General features: G+C 46.5%; 2 protein-coding genes across 5 annotated transcripts; both read right to left on the reverse strand.

The window, feature by feature from the left end:
* Window positions 1–3,167: 3,167 nt before the first annotated feature.
* LOC118092329 (zinc finger protein 850-like) lies at window positions 3,168–26,513 on the reverse strand. Of its 4 annotated transcripts, XR_009558351.1 has the most exons (4): window positions 26,444–26,509; window positions 23,654–23,827; window positions 5,888–8,640; window positions 3,168–3,805 (listed from the first exon to the last, which is right to left on the reverse strand). XR_009558351.1 is itself a non-coding variant. In XM_060280490.1 (3 exons), exons 2-3 carry the CDS (start codon window positions 23,784–23,786, stop codon window positions 6,650–6,652), a joined length of 2,124 nt encoding a protein of 707 aa, XP_060136473.1. In that variant the 5' UTR covers window positions 23,787–23,827; window positions 26,467–26,513; the 3' UTR covers window positions 3,168–6,649. The 4 variants fall into 4 exon arrangements, 3 of the variants coding, with proteins under 3 accessions (XP_060136473.1, XP_060136472.1, XP_060136474.1); XM_060280490.1 differs by having other exon boundaries at window positions 3,168–8,640; window positions 26,467–26,513; XM_060280489.1 differs by having other exon boundaries at window positions 3,168–8,640.
* LOC132592834 (uncharacterized) lies at window positions 18,384–23,629 on the reverse strand. The gene is made up of 2 exons (XM_060280517.1): window positions 22,722–23,629; window positions 18,384–22,509 (listed from the first exon to the last, which is right to left on the reverse strand). Exons 1-2 carry the CDS (start codon window positions 22,957–22,959, stop codon window positions 21,509–21,511), a joined length of 1,239 nt encoding a protein of 412 aa, XP_060136500.1. The 5' UTR covers window positions 22,960–23,629; the 3' UTR covers window positions 18,384–21,508.
* Window positions 26,514–27,596: the final 1,083 nt, after the last annotated feature.

Consider the following 27,596-nt stretch of genomic DNA (forward strand, 5'->3'; position numbering starts at 1 on the left):
ACTATGCCAGGGGTCTCCAAACTAAGGCCCGGGGGCCTGATGCGGCCCAATCGCCTTCTCAATCCGGCCCGTGGATGGTCTGGGAATCAGCATGTTTTTACATGAGTAGAATGTGTCCTTTTATTTAAAATGCATCTCTGGGTTATTTGTGGGGCATAGGAATTCATTCACACACACCCAAATATAGTCCGGCCCCCCACAAGGTCTGAGGGACAGTGGACCGGCCCCCTGCTGAAAAAGTTTGCTGACCCCTGCACTATGCGTATTTTTATGCAGCAGAGAATAGTATTACCTTTTTATGCTGCTGCATCGCACTGCTGAAGAGGAGAAGTGAGAGTGGAGGAATGAAAAGCTTTGAGCAAGGCTTCTCTTATTATTATTATTAATTTATTATTTTATCCCCCCCATTGCACAGTTCTTTATTATTGTGTTTACATGAGAACGATGTTTATTCACTTATGAGTATGTGGTTGTGCTATAGACACAGTAGATGGCAGTGTTGACACCAAGGGAAGGGGAACACCTTGAGCGGAATTGAGATGTAGTAACATTTTCCCTTGGTTACATTGAGATTGACATGAACTACTTACTTGTACAGTACTGTACACAGGAATGAACCTTTCTTGGAGGAACCTTGCCTTGGAGAAGGAGATGGCGGAAGAGGAGGAGGAGGCGGGCTTTTTGTATTTTATCATCCCCACCACCATTATTATGATTATGATTACACTCCTCACTGAACATAGTCGTCTGGCTGGGCGCAGAAAGTGGCTCCCCCCTCCCTGGTAAGGCTCTGTTTTGAGCCACCGAGAGCAAGGGGGTTTGGAGCTGCAGCGCAATGGACTAAGATTTGACAATGTGAAGATACATTCCACTTTCACTTATTTGGATACACTGAATGCATCCCTCCGTGTCCTGTTTTTGCTCTGCGGTGACCTTCAAGTTGGACAGATGACAGCCATAACAACAGATGTCTTTTATAAGGAAGTGTCAAGATTAATCATAGAATCATAGAGTTGGAAGAGACCACAAGGGCCATCCAGTCCAACCCCCCTGCCAAGCAGGAAACACCATCAAAGCATTCTTGACATATGGATGTCAAGCCTCTGCTTAAAGACCTCCAAAGGAGGAGACTCCACCACACCCCTTGGTAGCGAATTCCACTGTCAAACAGCTCTTACTGTCAGGAAGTTCTTCCTAATGTTTAGGTGGAATCTTCTTTCTTGTAGTTTAAATCCATTGCTCCGTGTCCGCTTCTCTGGAGCAGCAGTAAACAACCTTTCTCCCTCCTCTATATCAGTGTTTCTCAACCTTTTTTGGGCCACGGCACACTTGTTTCCTGAAAAAAATCACAAGGCACACCACCATTAAAAAAGTTAAAAAAAATTAACTCTGTGCCTATATTGACTATATATAAAGTAATTCTCTTTATATATAGGCCATTTGTTAATGCCCTTTGTTGACGTTAAGCCTGGGTGGCTCTTTTTAATTTTTTCCCCCTTGCCACACAGTACAAACATTCTCAGGCGTTAGGGGGGAAATGGGGGGAAGGAGACTCCGGCATTAGGCCCAAAGGCCTCAGGGCCACTTACAGCAGAATGAAACGCAGAATGAAAAGCCCTCGGGTCGAGGGGAGCTTCACAGGGCCCCGACTCCACGACCCAAGAGGGAACGAGGGTGCCATGCGGGGCTCACAGGAGACCCTCCCCTCGAGAGGAAAGAGGCGCGTCCCGGGTGTTTCTCTCCCCCCGCCAGACCTCCCTCCCTCCCTCCCTCCCCTCAGAGGCACCACTTTTCGGGTGCAGCGAAGGCCCGTTCCTCCCTGCGCACCCCAACCGCTGCCGGAGGGCCATGGCCAACGCCGCCTCCACTCCGCTTCCGCTCGGCCTGATCCCGGGCCGCCTCTCCTGCCCGCCTCGCTTACTGCATGGTCCCTTCCAACTCTGGCGGCGGTTGGGGTGCGCAGGGAGGAACGGGCCTGCTCTCCGCCTTCTCGCGCTCTAGCCTGGCCGGCCAAGGAGCGCTGTGCTGCGCTCGCCACTCGCGGGACTAGACTGGAAGCGAGTGCGAACGTCGGAGCGCGCCCTCCCTTTCCGGCTTTCTTTCCTGTGGGGCAGTGCGGGTCAGTAATGGCGGCCGCCAGGCATGTGACAAGGCAGCAAATCGCCCTTCTCGTCGCCGCACGCCGCGGCACACCAGCCCCTGTCTCGCGGCACACTACTGTGCCGCGGAACAGTGGTTGAGAAACGCTGCTCTATATGACATCCTTTTATATATTTGAACATGGCTATCATATCACCCCTTAACCTTCTCTTCTCCAGGCTAAACATACCCAGCTCCCTAAGCCGTTCCTCATAAGGCATCGTTTCCAGGCCTTTGACCATTTTGGTTGCCCTCTTCTGGACACGTTCCAGCTTGTCAGTATCCTTCTTGAACTGTGGTGCCCAGAACTGGACACAGTACTCCAGGTGAGGTCTGACCAGAGCAGAATACTGTGGTAGTATTACCGGTACTTCCCTTGATCTAGACGCTATACTCCTATTGATGCAGCCCAGAATTGCATTGGCTTTTTTAGCTGCTGCATCACACTGCTGGCTCATGTCAAGTTTGTGGTCTACCAAGACTCCTAGATCCTTTTCACATATACTGCTCTCAAGCCAGGTGTCTCCCATCCTGTATTTGTGCCTTACATTTCTCCCTGTTAAAATTCATCTTGTTTGCTTTGGCCCAGTTGTCTAATCTGTTACGGTCATTTTGAAGTGTGATCCTGTTCTCTGGGGTATTAGCCACCCCTCCCAATTTGGTGTCATCTGCAAACGTGCTCAGGATGCCCTCAAGCCCATCATCCAAGTCATTGATAAAGATGTTGAATAAGACTGGGCCCAAGACAGAACCCTGTGGCACCCCACTTTATTGGGAACCAGATGCATCCATTCCAAAGAAGCTTCTGCAGCTTTGCTCTCCATCCAGACATGGAGCATCTTGGCATTGAAGACCCAGAAAAAAAGACCAAGGGGAATGTGTGGGTCATAAGCTGGGCATCGTTGGAAAGGAGTCACTGGGAGAGGCAGAAGGTTGTGTTGAACAGGCGAGGGAAGAACAGGAGTGTAACGTTCTAAAAGCAGAGGAGGAACTGAACTCAGAGATTTAAAAAGACACAGACACGAGGCTTGACCAGCAAGACTCTGGGGGCAAGTGCAACCCTCACTCACAGCCCCAGGCTGCTTTATTAACAACAAGAATGTCAACACAGCACTTGCAAGAGCCAATCAAATCCTCTCTGGACATTTCAAAAATCCACGTGGGACAGAGTCAGATTAACAGAAAATCTCTGAACTACAAAGACATTTATTTACCACTTAAGTATGCATACATGTTGAGGCTAAATAAACAGGAAGCAAAGGAGGAATGCACTTTAGGAAATCCTGGAGGCAATAAACACACAGGAAAGAAAGACAGGCATTTACCATCTCCCTGTGAAAGATACAGATCTACATCAAAGCCAACTCCTAATCTTCATGGTTAAAGGATGCCAGGCCAGGAAGGGCAAATGGTCTGTGTACATGCTTGCACGAACCTGACAGGCATTTAATTTATTGTTAATATTACCCTTGTTTTTAAAAGCAAATTAAAAGTTATTCCAAAAAGAAAAGAAAAAGGCAACACATGGAGGCCCCATCTGTGTTCAGTCGTGGCTTCTAGTGCTGCGCGATGGATCATTGGTATGGCATTCTGATCACAGAACTGGTTTTAGACATTTTGAGCTGTGCTGGCCGGGGATCTGTGATCTATTCCCAGCTCAGATTACCTGCAGATGACAAAGGCGCAGGCATTAGCAACAATTTTCATTTCTTGTTTATCAAAACGCACAGACTCTCTGCTAGATTTTTTCTAGGTTTTACAAGTACCTATCAGGATGGTAAGAATTTTATTACAGTGAGCCAAAAAGGATTTTATGTGTTCCATGTCCTCCTCATTTGTCCCATAATGTTGGGAGAAGGAATCTTTTATACTAGCTTTAGTATTTCCTGAGGATAGATCTGAAATTTGCTTTCACATTAGTTCATCTACTTGTTTAGCCTGAATAGGGGAGAGACATGTGTTGTTGCATCTGGGACAGAGGAAGTGGTCCAGCTTTGCTACTGCAGATGCAGAAGGGCACCATGTGCAAATGTTCCCATCTGGCTACAGCCCCTGTTAGCAAATGTGACTTATCCCCAAACCTGAAGGGGGTTTATTTGCAAGCCCAGTTTTCCTTGACCCAAAGCCCCCTCCCCCAAAAGGAAGGAAGGATCTGGATCCCAAGGAAGAAGAGAGCTGCAGACCTCCTGCGAACTCACCCCCTCCCTGGCTTGGCAGAGAGGATTTCCTGACTTAGAGGTCTCTTCCCACCATGCATGATCTGAACAGGGACCCCCATGCAGCCTCCCTGCACCCCTGGGACCCCCTTCTCCCCAGTGCACCCTCAGGGGGAAGAGAGAGGAGATTCACAGGATTCCAGGAGAGGCACCGAGGAAGCTTTTGCAAAGGAGAAGAAAGCAGCCTCCTGCTTGCAGGGAGGGATGTGGGAGGGAGGGGCTTCTTCTCTGGAGGACTTTCAACCCCCTCCCCTCCACTTCCTGTCCTCTCTAGGAATCCAACTCTGCTCCTTTTAACCTTTGCAAAGCCAAGAGCACTGAGCCCGCCCCTCCTCCCTTCCTGCTTCTGTGCCTGTGCTCAAGGGGCTGCCACCCTTCTCTCCACCCTCCTCCATCTATGCCAAGGACTCTGCCCCAAGGAGGCCAAATCTTATGCAGACTAACCGCGAGGCAGACGGGGGTTCCCCATTACTATTCTGCCACATGTGAGCTGAGGGATAAATAGCTCAGCAGTCGTCCTGTATCACAAGGGGCTTGTGATGTGTCGTATAGACAGGAAACAGGAAGTAGTACCTGTTGCTATTGTGTATCTGTATATATGACATCGTCTGTTTCTGTTCTGTCTGTTGTGTTGAAGCTTCTAGCCAGGATGGATTTGTCCAGTCCGGGCTGGTGTCAATAAATCTCTTTGTTTTAATGAACAAGGGAGTGAAAGTTACAGGTAGGTGTTGGTCTGAGTCGAAGCAAAATAAAAAAATTCCTTCAGTAGCACCTTAAAGACCAACTAAGTTTATATTTTGGTATGAGCTTTCGTGTGCATGCACACTTCTTCAGATACACTAGAAACAGAAGTGTCAGACCCTATATATATACAGAGGGTGGTGGGGGTGGGTGGGAATGGGAGATGGGCTGATGGGAGTGGTAAACCTGTGGATGGCTGTTAATGGCTGCTGATGGCTGCAATTAGTCCTGGGCTGAGGTGCTAAAGAAAGCTTTATCATGCATAATGAGATAAGAATCCGATGTGAGTGAAAGGGAGTGAAAGTGATTTATTTCACGAGCACTGAAAGCTGGAAAGTTTCCGCTGCTACAAGCTGCAGTTTGAACTGTTATCTAAACTTCAGAAGAAAGAATTCTGAGACGTTTAGGAAACGAGGTTTGACTTTCGTGATAGAAGCAGAGATTGCGCAACGGGAGCGCACTGGACAGTTTCTCTGCTACGCAGCTTGGACTTGGAGTCAGGCAAATAGATGCCTGACAAGCGTGCTAAGCAAGGAGTTTTTGCTACGCTTCTACAACTCTGCTAATAGTTTGGAAACAGCTACATACCCTCAGTCGGGGCTCGGTGCGCACTGCAGAAGCGCCATGCAGACCTGCTCCCACCACTACCAGTACCCCAGTACGTCTTATTTTGGGGGTATGTCTTATATTTTATTGCCTTGAGAAAATCGTGCCATGGCTTATTTTATAGGCACGTCTTATTTTGTGAGAAACACAGTATTGTTAAACTTTAGAAATTCCTAAGAAGTCACCTTGTTGTATCCATCTTCTCAGTTCCAATGGCATTTAGGACCCAGGGAAGTGAGGCTTAAGGGGAGGGGTCAGTGAGCCCACCATAATCCCGAGATGTACAGGGCCTTCCCAAGGAGTCATGAACTTTTCTGTGACAGATCTATGGTGTCTTGAGGATGCTTCTGGAGACGTATTATGGGAAACCATATTCCCATAATCCCAGAGGGGACCAGCAGGGAAGTATTGGAGCCAGAAAGGGGGGGTGAAGGGGAGAGGCTCCATGGGGCCCCAGACTCTCAGAGGAGTCTTGGGCCCAATGTCTTCTTCTTTTGTCCCTTTACTACTCTCCCTCTCCAGCCTCCTTTTCTTCTACTTGTTGTGTTTCCTCTAATTTTCCAAAGTCTTTTTTATATTTTTATATTGCCTTCATTGGTTCCACACTTCTTTGTTTTGTTCCTTGATAAATAAATGAGATCCCTTCTGGAAATTCCAAACAAAATGGGACAGTTTTCTTGTTTAATGTTTCCGTCAATAATCTATAGTTAGGCACTTTTTAAAATAGTCTTATGGGGATTTCCATTAGAATAATAATTTTTGTTCCTCAATCTGTAGTGGTTTCCCATGGAAGATGGAGCAAGCTTGTTTCCTTCTGCTCTAGTGGATTCAAGTAACAAGAAAGGAGATTCCTCCTAAAGATCAGGAAGAACTTTCTGATAGTAAGAGCAGACAGTGAAAAGGAAGTCCCTCATAAGGGGGTGGGATCTCCTTCATTGGCTTTTTTTTTACGAAGAACTTGGATTATTTGGTGAGCCAATTTCCAGACACTGAGACGTTTTCTCTCTAGTATGAATTATTTGATGGGAAGTGAGATTTGACCTGTGACTGAAGCTCTTTCCACATTCCAAGCACTGATAGGGTTTCTCCCCTGTATGAATTCTTAGATGAGAAGTGAGATGGACACTTTGACTGAAGCTCTTCCCACATTCAAAACACTGATAGGGTTTCTCGCCTGTATGAATTCTGTGATGGGAAGTGAGATTGCCCTTCTGACTGAAACACTTTCCACATTCTCTGCACTGATAGGGTTTCTGCCCTACATGAATTATTTTATGGTTCTTGAGATGGGCACTTTGACTGAAGCTCTTTCCACATTCTTGGCACTGATAGGGTTTCTCCCCTGTATGAATTCTTTGATGGGAAGTGAGTCTATGCCTGTGACTGAAGCTCTTTCCACATTCCAAGCACTGATAGGGTTTCTCCCCTGTATGAATTCTTTGATGGGACGTGAGACTGGAACTCTGACTGAAGCTCTTTCCACATTCCAAGCACTGATATGGTTTCTCCCCTGTATGGACTCTTTGATGGGAAGTGAGTTTGGTCCCCTCCCGGAACCTCTTCCCACATTCAAAGCACTGATATGGTTTCTCCCCTTTATGGACTCTTTGATGCAAAGTGAGAGCATCTCTATGACGAAAGCTCTTTCCACATTCCAAGCACTGATAGGGTTTCTCCCCTGTATGAATTCTTTGATGGGAAATGAGACCATGCCTGTGACTGAAGCTCTTTCCACATTCAAAGCACTGATATGGTTTCTCCCCTGTATGAACTTTTTGATGGGAAGTGAGCGTGGTCCCCTCCCGGAAGCTCTTTCCACATTCCAAGCACTGATAGGGTTTCTCGCCTGTATGAATTCTTTGATGGGAAGTGAGCTTGGTCCCCTCCCGGAAGCTCTTTCCACATTCCAAGCATTGATAGGGTTTCTCCCCTGTATGAATTCTTTGATGGGTTGTTAGATTGTTTCTGTGACTGAAGCTCTTTCCACATTCCAAGCACTGATAGGGTTTCTCCCCTGTATGAATTCTCTGATGGGAAGTGAGATTAGCACTCAGGCGAAAGCTCTTTCCACATTTGAAGCACGGATAGGGTTTCTCCCCTGTATGAATTCTTTGATGGGACGTGAGATTGGTTCTCTGACTGAAGCTCTTTCCACATTCCAAGCACTGATAGGGTTTCTCCCCTGTATGAACTATTTGATGGGAAATGAGACTATGCCTGTGACTGAAGCTCTTTCCACATTCGAAGCACTGATATGGTTTCTCCCCTGTATGAATTCTTTGATGGGAAGTGAGACTATTCTGCTGATTGAAGCTCTTTCCACATTCCAAGCACTGATAGGGTTTCTCCCCTGTATGAATTCTTTGATGGGAAGTGAGATGGGCACTTTGACTGAAGCTCTTTCCACATTCAAAACACTGATAGGGTTTCTCCCCTGTATGAATTGTTTGATGGGAAATGAGACTATTCCTGTGACTGAAGCTCTTTCCACATTCCAAGCACTGACAGGGTTTCTCCCCTGTATGAACTTTTTGATGGGAGGTGAGACTATCCTTCCGACTGAAGCTCTTTCCACATCTGAAGCACTGATAGGGTTTCTCCCCTGTATGAATTCTTTGATGGGAAGTGAGATTGGAGCTATTTCTGAAGCTCTTTCCACATTCCAAGCACTGATAGGGTTTCTCCCCTGTATGAATTCTTTGATGCAAAGTGAGAGTATCCTTCCGACTGAAGGTCTTCCCACATTCTGTGCACTGATTCAATTTCTCCCTACTCTGTGCTCTTTCATGTGAAGTGAGGCTATCCCTCTGAACGAAGGATTTTCTTTGATGGGAGGTGGACTGGGAGCTCTGACCGATGTTCTCTCCACACTCTGACTTCTCTGCCATGTGGACTCTCTTGTGGTCCCCCTTGTTCTTCCCTTCCGATTCATCACCATCTGCAATGAAGACAGAAGCTAATTAGAGCGTAAGCCATGCTAACTCTGCCAAAAGAGCTCCTGACTAGGCATTTGGCTCTGCGATGTTGAATGTTCTCTGTTCTCTCCTGCTTCTGCTTTTTGTTTCAGTTTAAAGCAATTCATGAACTCAGAACTCATACACTGACCACTAATGAAGAACCATATGTTATAAATATTCCAGCAAATGCAAAGATAAACTTCAGGGATAAAAGACTATATCCCAGCCTGATATGGCCTCCCTAAAGTCATTGGGAGTTACTCATAGTTTTTACTCCCTTTCATTAGAGGCCTCTCCAAAACCTCTCTGAAATCCGTTGACAATCCCTGGAAGGCAACCAAAACTTTCTGGAGTTGTCTAGGCCTGGCCGAGATTCATTTCAACCCCTGGGTTTGCTTCGAACAAGGCAAGGACTAAACAACATGAGGAATATTCAAATCAACTAGTTCTGGGGATGGTGCTCACAAGGCAGAACTACGAAGAACTAGGAATTCCACTCATGCAAGCAACTGAACTGCCCACAAGAGAAAAGCAGGATAAATTGCTCACTATTTTAAACCTAAAGCAGATAATATAAGAAACTTGGAGAGCCCACACCTTCATGAATGTCTATTGACCGTACCTGGTATGGGAGGGCTCCGGAGGCAAACGAAGGAGGAGAGGGAGTCGATCTGGCTACTGAGCTCAAACTAGTAACTTCAAAAAATGAAGTCTACAACGCCCAACAGGGGCAGGATCAGGACCAGGAGCCACAAGGGGACAATTCAATAATTAGGACAATTGAGACCAATCAACCTCCTACGCCCGGAGAGAAGGTGGTATCCCCCACCGGGGCTGCGTTGGAGGAGTGGTCAAATAATATAAGAGCACAACACCTGGACGTGGACAGTTATTTCTATATTATAACTGGCCTATATAAAGACCTGATGAACGAACACCAAACACAGATAAGAAAAGAACTGGGCCCTGTTAAATATTTCCTTTCGGAATGTTTGGGATTGCTTACTTCCCAGGAGAAATGAATCTGCCCGTCCCTATAAAGTAATCAGCAACATGCCAAGTAGAAATAAAACTCAGCCTGACGGTGGAAATAGGCAAACAATTAGAACTGAATTAGGAAAGGAGGGGAAATGTTCTGACATCAAGAAATCCTCCTTAAAGGGAAAGTGTCTTAAGATCAAGGGAAAGAAACCCAATAAACCAAAGAATATTAAAATGGGACGAAAGGTAAAACTACCATCTCGGTCCAGGAAAATGAATTTTACAAAGCTTTTTAAGTTCCTGGAGAACTTAAACACAAGGACCCCCAACAATCTCTCAACCCCCCAAGACAAGAGCCAAAGCCAAAGCCCAAGTATCCTATCAAGAGGCTAGGCCTCAAAATTCAGTAGAACAATTATCGCCCCCTGGTGGAATTGCAGGAAAATTAAAGGTATATTTCAGGGGTCCCCAAACTAAAGCCCAGGAGCCGGTTGTGGCCCAATCACCTTATAAATCCGGCCCGCAGACGGTTTCGTGGTGACCTGGCTGAGGCTACGGGGCGCCTCCTTCGACCCCCAGAACCCCTAATGTAGGGGGGCTGAGAGAGGACGGAGTGGAGGCGCGAGCTTCCCAAGGCGTTCTGCTTTCCTCGGACGCAAAGCCGCTAGTACCGGAGGGCTGTAAGCGACGGACTTCTTCCAAATTCAAGCATAGAGAGCTTTGATCTGCCGTGAGTAAGAGACTCTTATTGCACTGCTAATTGAATTTAATTTGGCTGCGGGAGAACCTTCGAAACGGAGGTCGGGTTCTCCTTTATAACGGCAAGCATGAAGCAGGGAAAGAGTGCTGCAGCCGCTTAAGAATCGATAGCTGACAGCTTTAAATCCTGCGGATTAAAGAGAAACCCCCCACTGGGACAGAGAGCAGTGGGGTGAAAAGACTTTTGTTGTGCTGATTTTCCCTGTAAGACTGTGGATTTAAACAGAAAAGGGAAACCTTCTCTACCCCCCCCCCCCGGGAGCGGGGCTCAGTCAGTGTAACAGCAACTAACTGTGAAAGGCTCTGAAATTGTTACTTTGAAATCTTACACCGGCTTGGCATTTAAGAAAGCTGAAAAGCAGACTGCCTGGATAATTAATAGAGACTTGCAAAGACTGAGGTTAAAAAGTTGCAGTGTTTCTCTCCCCTCGCCATTGAAACAGTATAACAGTTTGTGCCTGGCTTGCCCTTGATGGGAAACAGCTTGCTTCTGGTGGGAAACAGCTGCTCTGCTCTTGCTGGGAAACAACAGAGATAAGACTCTGACCTTGAGTTGGACTGAATAGAGGCAACGGCTGTGAGAAAATATGTCAACTTCTGATAATCTTTCATCAGCTGCTGCAACGGCTAAGAAAGGATGGAAGGGGTCAGTCTCTCCGTCCTTTGAGGACCAAGTTTTGCAATTGCTGAGTGGTTTGAGAGACAGTCAAGATAAAACATCACAAGAGTTAAAAAAGAACACTGAAGAACTGAAACTAATTAAGACCGAACTAGGAACGCTGAACAAAGAAATTCAACAGGTGAAGGGTCAGGTTGTGGAAGTGGACCAGCGGGTGACACAGCTGGAGACAGGGAAACTGCAGGACTTGGAAAGACAAGGGCATCAGGCCCAAATTGCGATCTCTCTGCTTCAGCTCAAGGAACGGGAAGTAAACTTAAAGTTGAGGTCACTCCCTTTGATTGAACAGGATAACTTGAAGGCGGCATTGATTCAGGAATTTAATAAAGCTTGGGATCTACCTGTTGATGAACTGGAGACACAAATAGTGAAAGCTTTTAGGTTTGGAGCAAGATCAAAGAGGGAGAAAAAATCAGTGAGTGACTGGTAACATTCCAGACAAAGGAACAGAGAGATAGAATACTCCAGTTACATTATCAGAAGACCCTAAGAGTAAAAGACACCCAAGTAATTCTGTACAAAGACATACCGAAATATCTGCTTGATCTTCGACGTAATTATTTAGATCTGACCACAGTTTTAAGGAAAACAGATATCTCCTTCACTTGGGATCTTCCGGAGGGTCTGCATTTTCAATATCAGCAAAAGAAGATAAAGATAAGATCTCTGGAGGATAAAAGAAGATTTTTGGATGACCACGGAGCAGAGCTGAAAGGAGGACAAGGACGACCATCAAGACTACCAGAACAAGATACTGACCCCCTAACAGGACTAGGAGCAGATCTCGGTCTGGGGGCAGGCCCAGGCACACACGAATAATTCATCATGGCGTTGAGGACGTTATCGTGGAACGTTAACGGCGTAAACTCACCCAAGAAAAGACACCGGGTGTTTCATATCTTGGAAAAGCAAAAATTGGATATAATTTGTCTTCAGGAGACACACGTGACCAGATTACATAGAAGAATTTTACAAAATAGAAAATTGGGAGAGGAATTTATCACAGCTGATAAGGTGAAGAAACGTGGTGTCGTAATTTATGTTAAAGAAAAATATAAGCCAAAAAAAATATTTAAGGACGAGGAGGGAAGATATATTGCAGTGGAAATAACAACACAAGGCGAGAAATTGTTAATAGTTGGAATTTATGCACCAAATGAAGGCAAAGCGGATTTTTACAAAAAGTTACATTGTAACCTGATGGACTATCTGGATTATAAGATGATTCTGATGGGAGATCTGAATGGGGCAGTCTGCACAATGATGGACAGATCCCAAAGAGATAAAATATCAAATGAGGGACGACTACCTAAATCTTTCTTTGAGATGATTGACGAGATGGACTTAATAGATACGTGGAGACTGAAGAATCCACTGGAAAAAGAGCAAACTTTTTTCTCCCAATCTAATCATTCTTGGAGTAGATTATATTATATTTGGATTACAAAAGAACTGGCGCCAAGAATTCATAAAGCGGAAATCTGTCCAAAGACTTGCTCTGATCATAATGCCGTATTTCTGGATTTAAAATTGGTCGAACAGGGTTCTTTCAGATGGAGGATGAATGATTCGTTGTTGAGAAATGAACAGATTTTGAAGAATGCCCAGAAGTCGCTGAAAGATTATTTTGAGATAAATTTGAATACCTCATTGGAAAAAAGTACAGTTTGGGAAAGCAAGTAAAGCAGTTATGAGAGGCTTTCTGATTCAGCAGAATGCAAAGAGGAAGAAGGAACAAAATGAGAAAAAGAATAGTATCCTGGATCAGCTAAAAGAGAAAGAGAAGAAATTGAGAGCCAAACCTAAAAGTGAACGAATACAAAAGGAAAGGAAAGTATTGCAAGCCCAATATGCAATCTTGATAAATCAGGAAATAGAATGGAAAATTAAATGGATGAAAAAGAGGACTTTTGAATCTGCAAATAAATGCGGTAAATTACTTGCCTGGCAATTAAAAAAGAGACAGAAACAAAATACAATAACAAATTTAATTCAAGATGAGAGGAATATAGAGAACCCTGCAGAGATTAGAAAATGTTTTCAGAAGTACTATAAACAGTTGTATAAGAAAGAAAAAGAGAATTTGGAAAAGATGGAGCAGTTTTTGGATAGAAATGGATTGCAAAAAATTCCAGAGGATAAAACCACCCTACTTAATCACCAGATAACGATACAAGAAGTGGAAAATGCAATAAACCAGATGCAACTTGGGAAAGCTCCGGGACCGGACGGACTAACAGCTAAATATTATAAAACCTTAAAGGAATGGCTGATACAACCACTGACAGATCTGTGCAACGAGATTCTGAGGGGAGGGGGGGCACCGGACTCCTGGAAAGAAGCATATATCACTCTGATACCAAAACCAGAAATGGATAAAACACAACTTAAGAACTACCGCCCCATCTCTTTACTAAATGTGGATTACAAAATCTTTGCAAATATATTGGCTTCAAGATTAAAAATGGTGTTAGGAGAGCTAATACATCATGATCAGGCCGGCTTTTTGCCGGGCAGACATATGAAGGACAATATTAGAAATGTAATTGATATTTTGGAGTATCTACAAGAGGAAATTAACAAAAAAGCTATGTTAATCTTCATTGATGCGGAGAAAGCATTCGATAATATTTCTTGGGTCTTCATGAAGAAGAATTTGGAAAGGATGGGGGTGGGAAGAGGATATATGAACGCGATAAATGCAATTTATACAGAGCAGAAAGCTAAAATTATTGTAAACAGTGTGGTATCAGAAGAAATAAGAATTGAAAAAGGAACCAGACAGGGGTGCCCCCTATCACCCCTCTTATTTATATTGGTCCTGGAAGTGCTTTTGTCAATGATAAGAAAGGAAGAATCGATTAAAGGAGTGGGAGTGGCGAGGAAACAATTTAAGTTAAAAGCCTTTGCGGACGATCTAGTTTTAACTTTGCAAGACCCAGAAATCAGTGCGACTAATGCACTGAATTTAATTCAAGAGTATGGCAGTGTTGCAGGCTTTAAACTGAATAAGAGTAAAACCAAATAAAAAAATTCCTTCAGTAGCACCTTAAAGACCAACTAAGTTTTTATTTTGGTATGAGCTTTCGTGTGCATGCACACGAAAGCTCATACCAAAATAAAAACTTAGTTGGTCTTTAAGGTGCTACTGAAGGAATTTTTTTATTTTACTTCGATCCAGACCAACACGGCTACCTACCTGTAAGTAAAACCAAAGTATTAGATAAGAATCTGACACTGGATGAGAAAAAGAAACTGGAGGAAGCCACTGGCCTAAAGTTTGTGAAAAGGGTGAAATACCTAGGGGTGAATTTAACTGCGAAAAATTTGGATTTGTATAAAAATAATTATGTTAAAGTTTGGAACGAGATTAAGAGAGATGTAGAAAGATGGTCTGATTTAAAATTGTCCTTGTCAGGAAGAATTTCAGTTGTGAAAATGAATGTATTGCCAAGAATGTTATTTTTGTTTCAAACGTTGCCAATTATAGATAAGGTAGAATGTTTTAAAGAGTGGCAAAAGGTTTTATCAAAGTTTATATGGCAAGGGAAAAAACTGAGAATTAAATATAAATTGCTGACAGACAGTAAAGAGAGAGGAGGCTTTTCCCTGCCAGATCTTGCGATTTACTACGAAGCTGCCGCTTTTTGTTGGCTGAAAGATTGGTGTTTATTAGAGAATACAGATGTTTTAGATCTGGAAGGATACAATAATGCTTATGGATGGCATGCATATTTATGGTATGACAAGGTCAAGAATCATAAAGGTTTTAAAAACCATGTAATTAGGAAATCATTGTTAAAGGTTTGGACCAAGTATAAAGATTTATTAGAGAGGAGGACGCCCCTGTGGATTTCACCGTTGGAAGCTAAGGCCTATAAAAAACTGACTACGGAGGCCAGATGGCCCAAGTACAGAGATATCTTGGTGGAGGAAGGAGACCAGTTAAAGTTAAAAACATATGATCAGTGTAAGAGAGAGGGCTTGCAGAGAGCAGCCCACTCTGCTTACTTCCACCAGATGGGAGAGCAGCAGCAAGTCTGGGAGTTCAAATCAGGAACAGGAAGGGTTAAGACGGGTCCAGGGCTCTGCAGAGTCCTGGTGGCTCAGCTCCAGGTTGGTAGCAGGGAAGCAGGGGAGGAGCTAGCTTCAGCAGGGGCTGGAAAGGAGGGAGGAGAGAGAACGGCACCTCAGGAGCCTGGTTTGGGACCACGGAGGACCCATAGAGCAAGGAGGAGGGGCGTTTGGAGTCTTAAAAGGGGGGTCAGAGCCCACGAGACGCCATTGTGGGCTTCTGCCCCATGCAGAGCAGACATGATTTGAGACATCTCACCACTGTATATAGCATGCACAATAAAACTATGAAAATCCAGAGGATGTGTGGAGTGCTTACTCGGGAGTAGCCAACACCCCATCTGTGACAGCAAGCCCACAATCTCTTGATGGCTACCCCGAGGGAAGAGGGCTGCAAATGTAGCAGCCGGCATGAAGTTGGCAGCATCTAAAGCAGAAGAGAGAGATGCCGAGGGAGGATTGGCATGAGTTGCCAGCACCCTGCAACTATGGAACGGCTCAAGCACCAGGTAGGCACCCGGGCACAGGGGAAGCCAAGCTTAGTGAACCGAGCAGCTCGGAACACAGCCAAGCCAGAGGAGCGGAGGCTGGACAAGCAGAGAGGACACTCTGGACGGGCCAGCACTTTGTAGGGCGACCCTCAGCACAAGCTGGCTCTAAGACTGAGAGGCATGGTGGCGTGGAAGTGCAGGAGGCTGAGAGGCGAGTCCGGGCAGAGGGGACAGACGGAGGGGAAAGGCAGCGGCCACAAGTTCCCATACAGTCCCGGGGAGGCAGCTGCAGCACAGCACAGCCCCCTCCAGCCAGATGTGATGCAGAGGGACAAAGCCCGCGCGCGGGTACTTTCAAACGCTGACGCGGGAAAACAGAGGGAAGAGAAAGGCGGGAGATGCCTTTACAATGCACCCAGCCACTGGGTGGAACACTGCCCCCAGAGGAAGGAATGGCGAGAGCAGGCAGGCACAGACACAAGCCTGGATGCCAGATCAGGAGGGGAGGGGCCAGGCAGAGCACCAACAACTGAGCCCTCCTGTAACACCCCACAGCACGACAAAGAGATGGAAGTGAGTCTGCAGCTGCCAAGAGGCCAGACCCAGGAGACAGTCGGGCTTCTCCGCAGGGGCAGCAGCAACGATTTCCTATCGGTGCACTTGGCTAAGCAGGATCAGATTCCCATTTTCCCAAGGGAGCTGCCCATGAGCGTCTTGACCGTAGGCGGCCGGGAATTGCAGGAGGGTGAGGTCACGCAACAGACCCCCTCTCGGAAGATGACAGTGAACAAGCACGCAGAAGTGCTAGCTTTGGACTTAATGGACAATGACCCTGTGGGCAGCCAGCGCCGGGGAGATCTCACCTTTGGAGATGCAGACGGCAAGGAGCACTGCAGGAAAGAAGGAGAATCCTCAGGATCGCACCACATCAGCTCCCCAGGCGGATGGAACGACGCAGAGGCGGGGATGCAGGAAGAGAAACTGAGCCAACTCACCAAAGAGGACACTTTTACCCAGAACATACGGAGGGACTTGAGGGAGAAAAAGGGGGCAGGGGAAGGGCTTGCCGAGAAAGAGGGGTTACTCTTTAGCAATGATGCCCGGTATATGCCCCAGGACTCCCTCAGAGGGAAGATTCTCAAGCAATATCATGACAACCCCACGGAGGGGCATGCAGTACATGTCTTCACGAGGCTCACACCCAGTAAGGCCAGTCTTGGGCGAAACCCCAGAGCCTTCCCAGAGCAGGGGGAGGGGGAGATTGGGGGACCTCCTATTGAGGCATGGGGTGAGAGGAGGGAGACAGTACACCAACAACTGGATGGAGACGTGGCAAGGGGCAATGAGGCTTACAAGGAGGGGGCAGACCATCACAGGGGACTGGAGAAGGTCTTCCACGGAGGGGACAGGGTCTGGCTGTGGTCAGAAGGCCTTCCCATGGGGGGAAGGGGGAAGAAGCTGGCACCCAGAAGGCTGGGGCCCTTCAAGGTTCTGACACAGATCAACCCTGTCACCTTCAGGGGGGAAGCACCTACAGCGAGAAAGGTCCATCCCGTGGGTCACAGGTCTTTGCTCTCACACTTTAGGGAAAGCCCAAGGTTCAGAGGACGTGACACACATCCAACACAAGACGCTGACAGGAGGGAGGGGGAGGAAATCACACAAAAGACACTAGACAGAAGGGTGGAGGGAGAAGGCAGCCAAGAGGTTCCAGAAAGAAAGGAAGAGGAGGAGGTCTACAGTGCCACAGCGAGCCCGGGCTCCCGGTGGGGGGAGGGGGGGTTAAAATGTCTGATGGCCAGGCAGGGCACTCCTGCTTCCCAAAACGCGGAGGCAACCACGCACACCATGCAAGGGGAGGACCGCACACTGGAACTGCACGCTCCTTTCTCCCACAGACCCAAACCACCACACGTCAGTAGCACAGGGAACACAGAGGGGGAGGGCGATCCCAGGTGGGGAGCAGGGGAGACGCAGACCCAAGGAGCCCTCCGGGAATCGGAAGCAATTTTCCAGAGGGAGGAGGAGGATGACAACGGAAGGAACTACACGGACCAGCCACCCAGCACCGACGGGGAACAGGATTTTACACACACTACAGAGGAGGAAGACCTGTCAGGCTTCCAGCCCTCTTTACAGACATCAGACCAGGCAAACCAGGCCTCAGGAAGGGGGGGGGGAGCCTGGAGGGGGGGTGGATGTAAGAGAGAGGGCTTGCAGAGAGCAGCCCACTCTGCTTACTTCCATCAGATGAGAGAGCAGCAGCAAGTCTGGGAGTTCAAATCAGGAACAGGAAGGGTTAAGACGGGTCCAGGGCTCTGCAGAGTCCTGGTGGCTCAGCTCCAGGTTGGTAGCAGGGAAGCAGGGGAGGAGCTAGCTTCAGCAGGGGCTGGAAAGGAGGGAGGAGAGAGAACGGCACCTCAGGAGCCTGGTTTGGGACCACGGAGGACCCATAGAGCAAGGAGGAGGGGCGTTTGGAGTCTTAAAAGGGGGGTCAGAGCCCACGAGACGCCATTGTGGGCTTCTGCCCCATGCAGAGCAGACATGATTTGAGACATCTCACCACTGTATATAGCATGCACAATAAAACTATGAAAATCCAGAGGATGTGTGGAGTGCTTACTCGGGAGTAGCCAACACCCCATCTGTGACAATCAGTTAAGAAGTAAGCTAGATGACTGGCTCCGATACCACCAGATAAATGAAATGTATAAGATAGATAAGAAAAATGGTTTTTCACAGGAAAAATCCAAGCTGGAGACAGAACTGCTAGACCCAAAGACAAAGAATCTTTCCAGAATGTTTAATTTATTGTTGCAGTGGCATACGAAAGACGAGCAGACAAAAAAGGTAATGATAGATTGGGCAAAAGATGTGGGACATAATATTATGATGGAAGATTGGGAAAGGTTATGGAAAAAGAATATGAAATTCACTGCATGCACGGTTTTAAGAGAAAATATGATGAAAATGATGTATAGATGGTACTTGACTCCAGTAAAACTTGCTAAGATGTACCATAACCAGGACAATAAATGTTGGAAATGTAAAGAGGCAATAGGAACTTTTTATCATATGTGGTGGACGTGCCCATTAGTAAAGGACTTCTGGGAAAAGATTTATAATGAATTGAAAAGAGTTTTCAAGAATACGTTTCTTAATAAACCAGAGTCCTTTCTTCTGGGCATAATGGGAATAGAATTACCTAACAAAGATTGGAATTTGTTTCTGTATGCCACAACTGCTACGAGAGTATTATTAGCAAAGCACTGGAAGACACCTGAGTTACCTACAGTGGAGGAATGGCAGATGAAAATGTTGGACTATATGGAACTTGCTGACCTGACCGGGAAACTACGCGACCGGGGAGAAGAGAAGATGCAAGAAGATTGGAAGAAATTTAGAATATATTACAGGAAGTATTGTAGAATTGACATTTGAGGGAGATTTTAAGCAACTATATAGGCTGTGGATTATGAAACAAGAGACTTAAAAAGTGGTACCTGTAAAGTGGAAGTGGTATGGGAACCGTTAAAAAGGGTACCCGAGGAGGTCCATTAAGGAACTATGAAATATACAAATATGAAATTTTAACTTGATATTCTTTTTTTCTTTTCTTTTCTTTCTTCGGTTATTTGTCACTGTTATTTTATTTGTGTGTGCGTTTGTTGTATTTCTTTATTGTTGTTTTTTATGTCATATATTGGATGTGGCTATATATAATTGGAAGTATGATTGTAATGATTGTTTTTTCCTATTACCTGAAAAATTTAATAAAAAATAATTTTAAAAAATAAAAAATAAATCCGGCCCGCAGACGGTTCAGGAATCAGCATGTTTTTACATTAGTAGAATGTGTCCTTTTATTTAAAATTCATCTCTGGGTTATTTGTGGGGCCTGCCTGGTGTTTTTACATGAGTAGAATGTGTCCTTTTATTTAAAATGCATCTCTGGGCTATTTGTGGGGCATAGGAATTCGTTCATATTTTTTTTCCAAAATATGGTCCGGCCCCCACAATGTCTGAGGGACAGTGGACCGGCCCCCTGCTAAAAAAGTTTGCTGACCCCTGGTATATTTGGATCAGAAGCAAGAAATTGGCTCTAAGATAACCCAAAACAGTCGGAATTTAATCCTAAACAAACAGAAACTGGTCTTCCTGCCTTTATTCACACATAGAGGCCTCTTCACAATTGCACAGCAGAGAACCTATACTCTCAAGAAAATCAATATAGCTCTGAGAGGCCTCGTTTCAGCAGAAAACATTATCAACATTAATTTTCTTCCATTTGATAATGATCAAAACAGAGCCATGGTGACATTTAGGGATTGGCTGACAACTAAACAAATTTTAGCCAACAAGGACATGCTCCAAAGGGCTGGACTGCTGGTGACGCAGTTATTTGAAGATTCCGGCGTCCCTTCACCTCACATGGTAACACGCATGAGTGTTAGAGAAAATATAAAATCGACGTCAACTGCAAGCTGCCACAGTCAGAGGCAGATAAAGCCCCTTCACAGATTGATAAGCTCCAAAAACCTCTCATGGAAACAGGTATGTGTACTAGGGAAAAGATAGAACCGGTAAAGCCCATCACTGGCGTCAACTGCAAGCCGCCACAATTAGAAGCAGATAAAGTCACTGCTCAGACAGATAAACTCCAAAACTTTTTACCATCTTCAACCGAATCAGAGAAAGACATCAACAATGAGTATGAACAGCTCTTCGTAGCCTCCCTTGAGCAAATACAAAAATCACAGGACGTGTTAATAGCAAGACTATCAAATATAAGGAAATCCACCCCCTCTTAGGCTTCCCTGCCCCTCTGGAATTCAACCTTGCCACTTATACTACAAAGCCTCTATCCAATGAAGAATGGACATTGAGTCAATTTCTGTCCCCAGGGGAAATGGGTCTCCAGTACCAGGGGCGTAGCCAGGATCAAAACTAGGGGGGGGGGAGCCATGGTCGTTCAGGGGCGGGGCCAAGGCATGGGAAGGGAGGAACCATGAAGTGGGAATGTGGATGGGGCTACAGGGCCAGCGGGCCGACGACATCGTGGCGGCGGCCACCTTGTGCTTCTGGGGCTGGCAGCGTCGGCGGCTACCCTGCTTGGCTGGAGAGGATGAGAGGGTTGGGCAGGCGAGAGGGGATGGCAGGGTGGGCGAGGCAAGGCATGGCCGCAGTCACGATGGCTCCAAGGCATTGCTGCATATCAGCATAATATTTCAACCATGTCGTGGGTTCAAGCCCCACCTTAGGAAAAAATTCCTGCATTGCAGGGGGTTGGACTAGAATAAATGACCCTTGTGGTCCCTTCCGACTACAATTCTATGATTCTATTGATATATTACCATAGCATATGCATCATTCTGCTTTCTTGAATTGTCCTACTCCTTTCATTTTTTATTTTTTTTGCCCAAGTGTAGTACATTACATATCTCCTTGTTAAAATTCATCTTGTTTGCTTTGGCCCACTTGTCTAATCTGTTAAGGTCATTCTGAAGTGTGATCCTGTCCTCTGGGGTATTAGCCACCCCTCCCAATTTTGTGTCATCTCCAAACTTGATCAGGATGCCCTGAAGCCCATCATCTAAGTCATTGATAAAGATGTTGATTAAGACTGGGCCCAAGACAGAACCCTGTGGCACCCCACTAGTCACTACTCTCCAGGATGAGGAGGAGCCATTGATGACAAATCCACTGAATGGTAGCATTGTCTAGCCTGCATTTTACTAGCTTCTTTACAAGAATATCATGGGACACCTTGTCAAAGGCCTTGCTGAAATCAAGATAGGCTATATCCACAGTGTTCCCTTCATCTACCAGGCTTGTAATTCTGTCAAAAAACGAGATCAGATTAGTCTAACATGACTTATTTTTCAGAAACCCATGCTGACTTTTGGTGATCACAGCGTTCCTTTCTAGGTGCTCACAGACTGTTTGCTTAATGATCTGCTCTAGAATCTTTCCTGGTATGAATGTCAGGCTGACTGGGCGGCAATTGTTTGGGTCCTCTCTTTCCCCCTTTTTGAAAATAGGGACATTTGCCCTCCTCCAGTCTGCTGGGACTTCGTCTGTTCTCCAGGAATTCTCAAAGATTATTGCCAATGGTTCTAAAATAATCTCTGCCAGTTCTTTTAATACTCTTGGATGTAGTTCATCTGGCCATGGAGACTTGAATACATCTAAACTAGCCAAGTATTCTTGTACTACCTCCTTACTTATTCTGGGCTGTGTTTCCCCTGCTGAATCATCTGCTCCATATTCTTCAGGTCGGGCATTGTTTTCTTTTTTGGAGAAGACTGAGGCAAAGAAGGCATTGAGGAGTTCTCCCCTTTCTCTGTCCCCTGTTTGCATTTCACCATCTTCTCGTCTAAGTGCCCCCACTGTTTCCTTGGTCTTCCTTTTGCTACGGACATACCCATAAAAGCCCTTTTTGTTGCTTTTAACCTCTCTAGCAAGCCTGAGTTCATTCTCTGCTTTAGCTTTTCTGACTTTGTCTCTACACGTGCTGGCTATATGTTTGAATTCCTCTCTGGTGATTTCCCCCTTTTTCCATTTTTTGTACATATCCCTTTTAAATCTTAACTCTTTAGATAGCCACCCTGGCTTCTTTAGGCACCTTCCATGTTTCCGTCTCATTGGTATTGCCTGAAGTTGTGCTTTTAATTTCTCCCTTTTAACAAACTCCCAACCATCATGAACTCCCTTCCCTTTTAGTATTTCTGTCCATGGGATCTCATCCAGCGTTTCCCTAAGTTTTCTGAAGTCGGCTTTCTTAAAGTCTAGGATTTGAGTCTTAGTATGCTTGGCTGCTCCTTTCCGCTGAATAATAAACTCCAGAAGAGCATGATCACTCCCACCTAATGATCCTGGTTACAGGTAGGTAGCCGTGTTGGTCTGGGTCGAAGTAAAATAAAAAAATTCCTTCAGTAGCACCTTAAAGACCAACTAAGATCCTGGGGACTCCTATTTCACTGTATCTGAAGAAGTGTGCATGCACACGAAAGCTCAATACCAAAATAAAAACTTAGTTGGTCTTTAAGGTGCTACTGAAGGAATTTTTTTATTTTACCTAATGATCCTGCCACTTCTACCCCACTAACCAGGTCATCACTATTGGTTAGGACCAGATCTAAAATGGCTGATCCTCTTGTTGCTTCTCCCACTTTCTGGACAATGAAGTTGTCTGCAAGGCCAGTGAGGAATCTGTTTGACCTTATGCTCTTGGCTGAGTTTGACATCCAACAAATATCAGGATAGTTGAAATCCCCCATTACTACTATCTCACTTCCTTTTGAATGCTTGGTCATCTGTTCCAGGAAGGCATCATCTGTGTTAGTAGTGCCCAAAAATTTCAGGACAGAGCCAAAGATGATCCATTGCTACCATCTGTAGTACCCTCCCAAGTAGTGATACCTTCTTTTATCTAATAATTTTTATAATGGTTAAAAAGGTTTATATTTATTGCTTATATTTTAGATTGTATTTTGGATTGCTTTATGTATATATGTGTATGCTGGTCGAGAACTAAACTAAACTTAAAACTAAAACTTCCAGCAAATATATTCTGCTATTTTTGAGATATACAAATCATGTGAGAAGACTCAGTCTACATATTTCTATCTTTTAATTTATTATTCCTATTACCCTTGGTTTTAAAAGCAAATTAAAAGTTATTCAAAAAGAAAAGGGAAAGGCAACATACAGAGGCCCCATCTGCGTTCAGTCGTGGCTAAGAGTTGTGGTTTCTAGTGCTGCACGATGGATCTGTAAGTTTTCTGACATTGGTACGGCATTCAGATCACAGTACTGGTTGTAGACATTTTGAGCTGTGCTGGCCGGGGATCTGTGATCTATTCCCAGCTCAGATTGCCTGCAGGTGACAAAGGCGCAGGCAGGCAGGTGGGGGAGGCAGAAAAGGTGCTCCCCTTCTCCATCTCCATCCACCTGCCTGCCTCCCCCCCACCCCCAAGCTGAGCAAGCCCCAATACCTCTGGAACTCACCAGAACTCTTGGAAGTCCCTGGGAGGGGAAGCACAGAAGTTGTGGGGAAGGATGAGGGAGACAACCTCATCTGGTCAACCGTCCATCTTCCCCCTTCCATCCTCTCTAGCTTGGCAGGATCCGTCTCTTTCATCCTTCCTGAGGAGTCAAGGAGCCAAAACAAGCTGCAGGGTCCTGGGAGAGAGGAAGAAGCAAAGGGAGCCTCAGAGGCCCTGCAGGGATTCTCCTGCCCTAGATGTTCTCCTGCCCCCGGAGAAGCACAAATGACCAAACTGCAGGAGGCAGTCGAAGACAGGAAGGCCTGCCATGCTCTGGTCCATGGGGTCATGAAGAATCGGACACAACTAAACAACTACAACAAAGAAGTCACATCATTGTATCAATCTTCTCAGTTCCAATGGCATTTACGACCCAGGGAAGTGAGGCATAAGGGGAGGGGTCAGTGAGCCCACCATAATCCCCCATGACCAGTGAGATCCTGCCCCAAGAGTGGGGCCAAGCCTGGAGCTCAGGTTCTACCTGAGACTACAACCTTTCTGTGACAGATCTATGATGTCTTGAGGATGCTTCTGGAGATGTATTATGGGAATCCCTAATCCCAGAAGGGACCAGCAGGGAAGTATTGGAGCCAGAGAGGGGGGTGAAGGGGAGAGGCTCCATGAGGCCCAGACTCTGAGAGGGAGAGAAAAGAGGCTGCTTCTCCTGTCTTGCAGGAGAGTCAGCAAGAGAACAGAGAGTGGGGTCATGCTGGGAGAGAAGAAGGGTCATCTAGTCCAACCCCCTGCAATGCAGGAAGGGTTGATGGAGCTGAGTCTGGTATGCTCTGTCTGGCAGAAGCTTCTCTCTGGAGGGATTCTGACAGCAGGAGTCTTTCCTTGCCAGCTGAGAGAAGCCCTCAGTGTTGGGCTCCAGTCTTCGGTGAGCAAAGGGGGGGGAGCAGCCCCTGAGCTAGGAAATACCCCATGGCTCTGCTTGCCTGCGCAGCACCCACCCCCTGCCTGCTCCTTGGTCCCCAAAGACAGGGCACCCCTCCCGCTGCGCTGCCCTGGCCCTGCGCCAGAGAGGCCAGTCAGAGGGACTCCTTTGGGGTCTGGGCTGCGGGCAAATTTGCTCTTGCGGGAGGAGTGTGGGGCTCTCAGCGAGGCCACTCTGATGCTCCGGCTGCTCGGCCTTCTCAGAGGGCAGCAATCATTTTGCTAATCATTAATTTTTATAACAGACATTCTTCCCGTCAGAGAAAGTTCCATTCTTCCCCATGTTTCAAAATTCCTTATTCTTCTTCCATATTTTAACATAATTATATTGAAATATATTAGGGTTGTTGTTTTTTCTGTTAAGCATGCTCCAATCTATTTCACTTTATTCTTTATCACCAATCCCCCCCCCCTCTCTCTCTCTCTCTCTCTGAAATTCATTTTTTGACTTCACATCCATGTTTTTCACTCACACCTTTGTCCCCCCCATTTATTCTAAAACCTGCAGCATTTCCAAACAGCCTTATTGCTTCTAAGACAATATGAAGAGGTTCCTCTAAAAATAATTCCACATCATCTGCAGAGGCCTTCAGTTTGTCGTTTTGTTGCCCCACCCTGACCTCCTTTTATATCTTATTTCTTCATGCTAATACTTCTAGGGCTAGTATAAACAAAAGCGGGAAAGAGGACATGTCCCCTTCTGTGTCTTACGTTTTTCTAAAAGCGTATTATTCACAATCACACTTGCCATGTGCTCCGTATAGATTGTCTTAATTCCCTTCAGAAAAGTCTCTCCCACTCCATTGTTTTCTAATAACCTGAAAGCTCACTTTGGGATCAGAGAGAGAAAAGTTTGCAGACCTGCCACCCAGATCGCTCTCCTTCTCCTCCTTGCATTGCCTCATCCCCCTAAGAACAAGATCTTTGGGGTGCTTAAAGCAGCTTTGCTGTTTGTGGGGGACTTTACTGTTCTTGGGGGACAGGAGGCAGGCAGGTCCTGAATGGGGTAACTGTGCCCCCGAAGAACCAGGCACGCAGCCTGGGAGTCATTCTGGACTCACAGCTGTCCATGGAGGCACAGGTCAATATTCTGTGTCCAGGGCAGCTGTCTATCAGCTCCATCTGGTACGCAGGCTGAGACCCTACCTGCCTGCAGACTGTCTTACCAGAGTGGTATCTCTCGCTTGGACTACTGCAATGCGCTCTAAGTGGGGCTACCTTTGAAGGTGATTATTATTATTATTATTATTATCATTATTATTTGTATCCTCTCCTCTTCAGGAAGGCAGCTCAGCTCCTTTGAACCCTGGCAAGCCCAGTGCAGCCAGCCCAGTCCCCTGGCTCTCTCCTTTTCTCCACGGAGAGCCCTTGCCCCTGCCCAGAAAGGCTTCCCTTGAGGCCTGGGCTGGAGACCTGAGCTGATCTGGAGAAGGGCCTGGCAGGGGGAGGAAGGAGGGCCTGGCAGGGGGAGGAAGGAGGGCCTGGCAGGGGGAGGAAGGAGGGCCTGGCAGGGGGAGGAAGGGGGGCCTGGCAGGGGGAGGAAGGAGGGCCTGGCAGGGGGAGGAAGGAGGGCCTGGCAGGGGCTCCCCCATTGCAAGGGGGGTTCTGGCCATTCCTCCCCCCCCAGACCCAGAGAGGAAGCAGCGCCGCCCTGGATGCAAAGGAAGAGCAGAGCTCCAGAGAGGAAAGGACCCTCTGCTCCCAGACTTGGGGGTCTCCCCCTGCCATTCAGAAGCAGAGCCGCCCCCTGCAGCCCTGTGACCCCCTTCTCCCCCAGGCAGGCACCCCAAGGGGGAAGAGAGAGGAGGAGACTCACCGGATTCTTCCCAGGAGGGAAACCGAGGCAGCAAGTGGAGGAGACAAGAGAGAAGAGACGCCGGAAGGGGCTGGGAAAGAAGGGCGGGGGTTCTGCTCTGGAGGATCTGCCCCGCCTCTCTACTTCCTGTCCTCTCTAGGATTCCAGCTCTGTTCGATTTAACCCTATCGACGCAAACATGGGCAGGCTTCTTCTCCTCTGTTCTCTCTTTGGCAGGGAAAATACTGACAGCCACCCCCCACCCCCCCAGGGATGACACCTGGGGTGGGCCACACACACTGATGGGTGATGGAGCCTGGAATGGGGAGCATTTAGTTTTTCCATGGCCCCTCCCAAAACCACATTCAGTGGGAATGATTGGGCTGCTCTCTGGGGTTGTTTGGGGAAAGAACTGCTGTTCTGAGGCCTTAGACTCTCAACGTGTTTTGGGGAAGGCGAGTCTCTCTTGCACATGCAGCCAACTTGCTCCTCTTGCCAGACACACCATGTCTATGAGCAGCCAGCCTGGGAGGGGCTCTGGGAAGCAGCGGAGGGGAGGGGAGAGGAAGATCTTGCTACAGGTTGACCAGAGGGATGACCTTGAATGTTGCATTTTTTAATATTATTTATTGATTTATACCCCGCCCATCTGGCTGGGTTTCCCCAGCCACTCTGAGCGGCTTCTGACAGAAAAATGAAATAAAATAATCGTAGTTACAGGTAGGTAGCCGTGTTGGTCTGAGTCGAAGCAAAATAAAAAAATTCCTTCAGTAGCACCTTAAAGACCAACTAAGTTTATATTTTGGTATGAGCTTTCGTGTGCATGCACACTTCTTCAGATACACTAGAAACAGAAGTGTCAGACCCTATATATATACAGAGGGTGGTGGGGGTGGGTGGGAATGGGAGATGGGCTGATGGGAGTGGTAAACCTGTAGATGGGTGTTAATGGCTGCTGATGGCTGCAATTAGTCCTGGGCTGAGGTGCTAAAGAAAGCTTGATCATGCATAATGAGATAAGAATCCGATATCTCTATTCATCCCAGGTGCTTCCATGGTTTTAAGCTTGGTAATGATTTCCAATTCAGCAACTTCCCTTTCCAGTCTGTTCCTGAAATTTCTCTGTAATAAAACAGCTGCTTTGAGATCTTGTATAGAATGTCCTGGGAGATTG

This window comes from Zootoca vivipara, chromosome 12 (assembly GCF_963506605.1).
Source record: "Zootoca vivipara chromosome 12, rZooViv1.1, whole genome shotgun sequence".
NCBI lineage: Eukaryota > Metazoa > Chordata > Lepidosauria > Squamata > Lacertidae > Zootoca > Zootoca vivipara.

Bases quoted from the DNA above. Each gene is read 5' to 3' on its own strand.
- LOC132592834 (XM_060280517.1), bottom strand. From the start codon at position 22,959: ATGACCAAGCATTCAAAAGGAAGTGAGATAGTAGTAATGGGGGATTTC. The intron at 22,510-22,721 runs GTAAAATAAAAA...CAGGATCATTAG, and splicing joins AGAAGTGGCAGGATCATTAG to GTGGGAGTGATCATGCTCTT.
- LOC118092329 (XM_060280490.1), bottom strand. From the start codon at position 23,786: ATGAAAGAGACGGATCCTGCCAAGCTAGAGAGGATGGAAGGGGGAAGA. The intron at 8,641-23,653 runs GTGAGTTCCAGA...TCTTCATTGCAG, and splicing joins AGGGACTTCCAAGAGTTCTG to ATGGTGATGAATCGGAAGGG.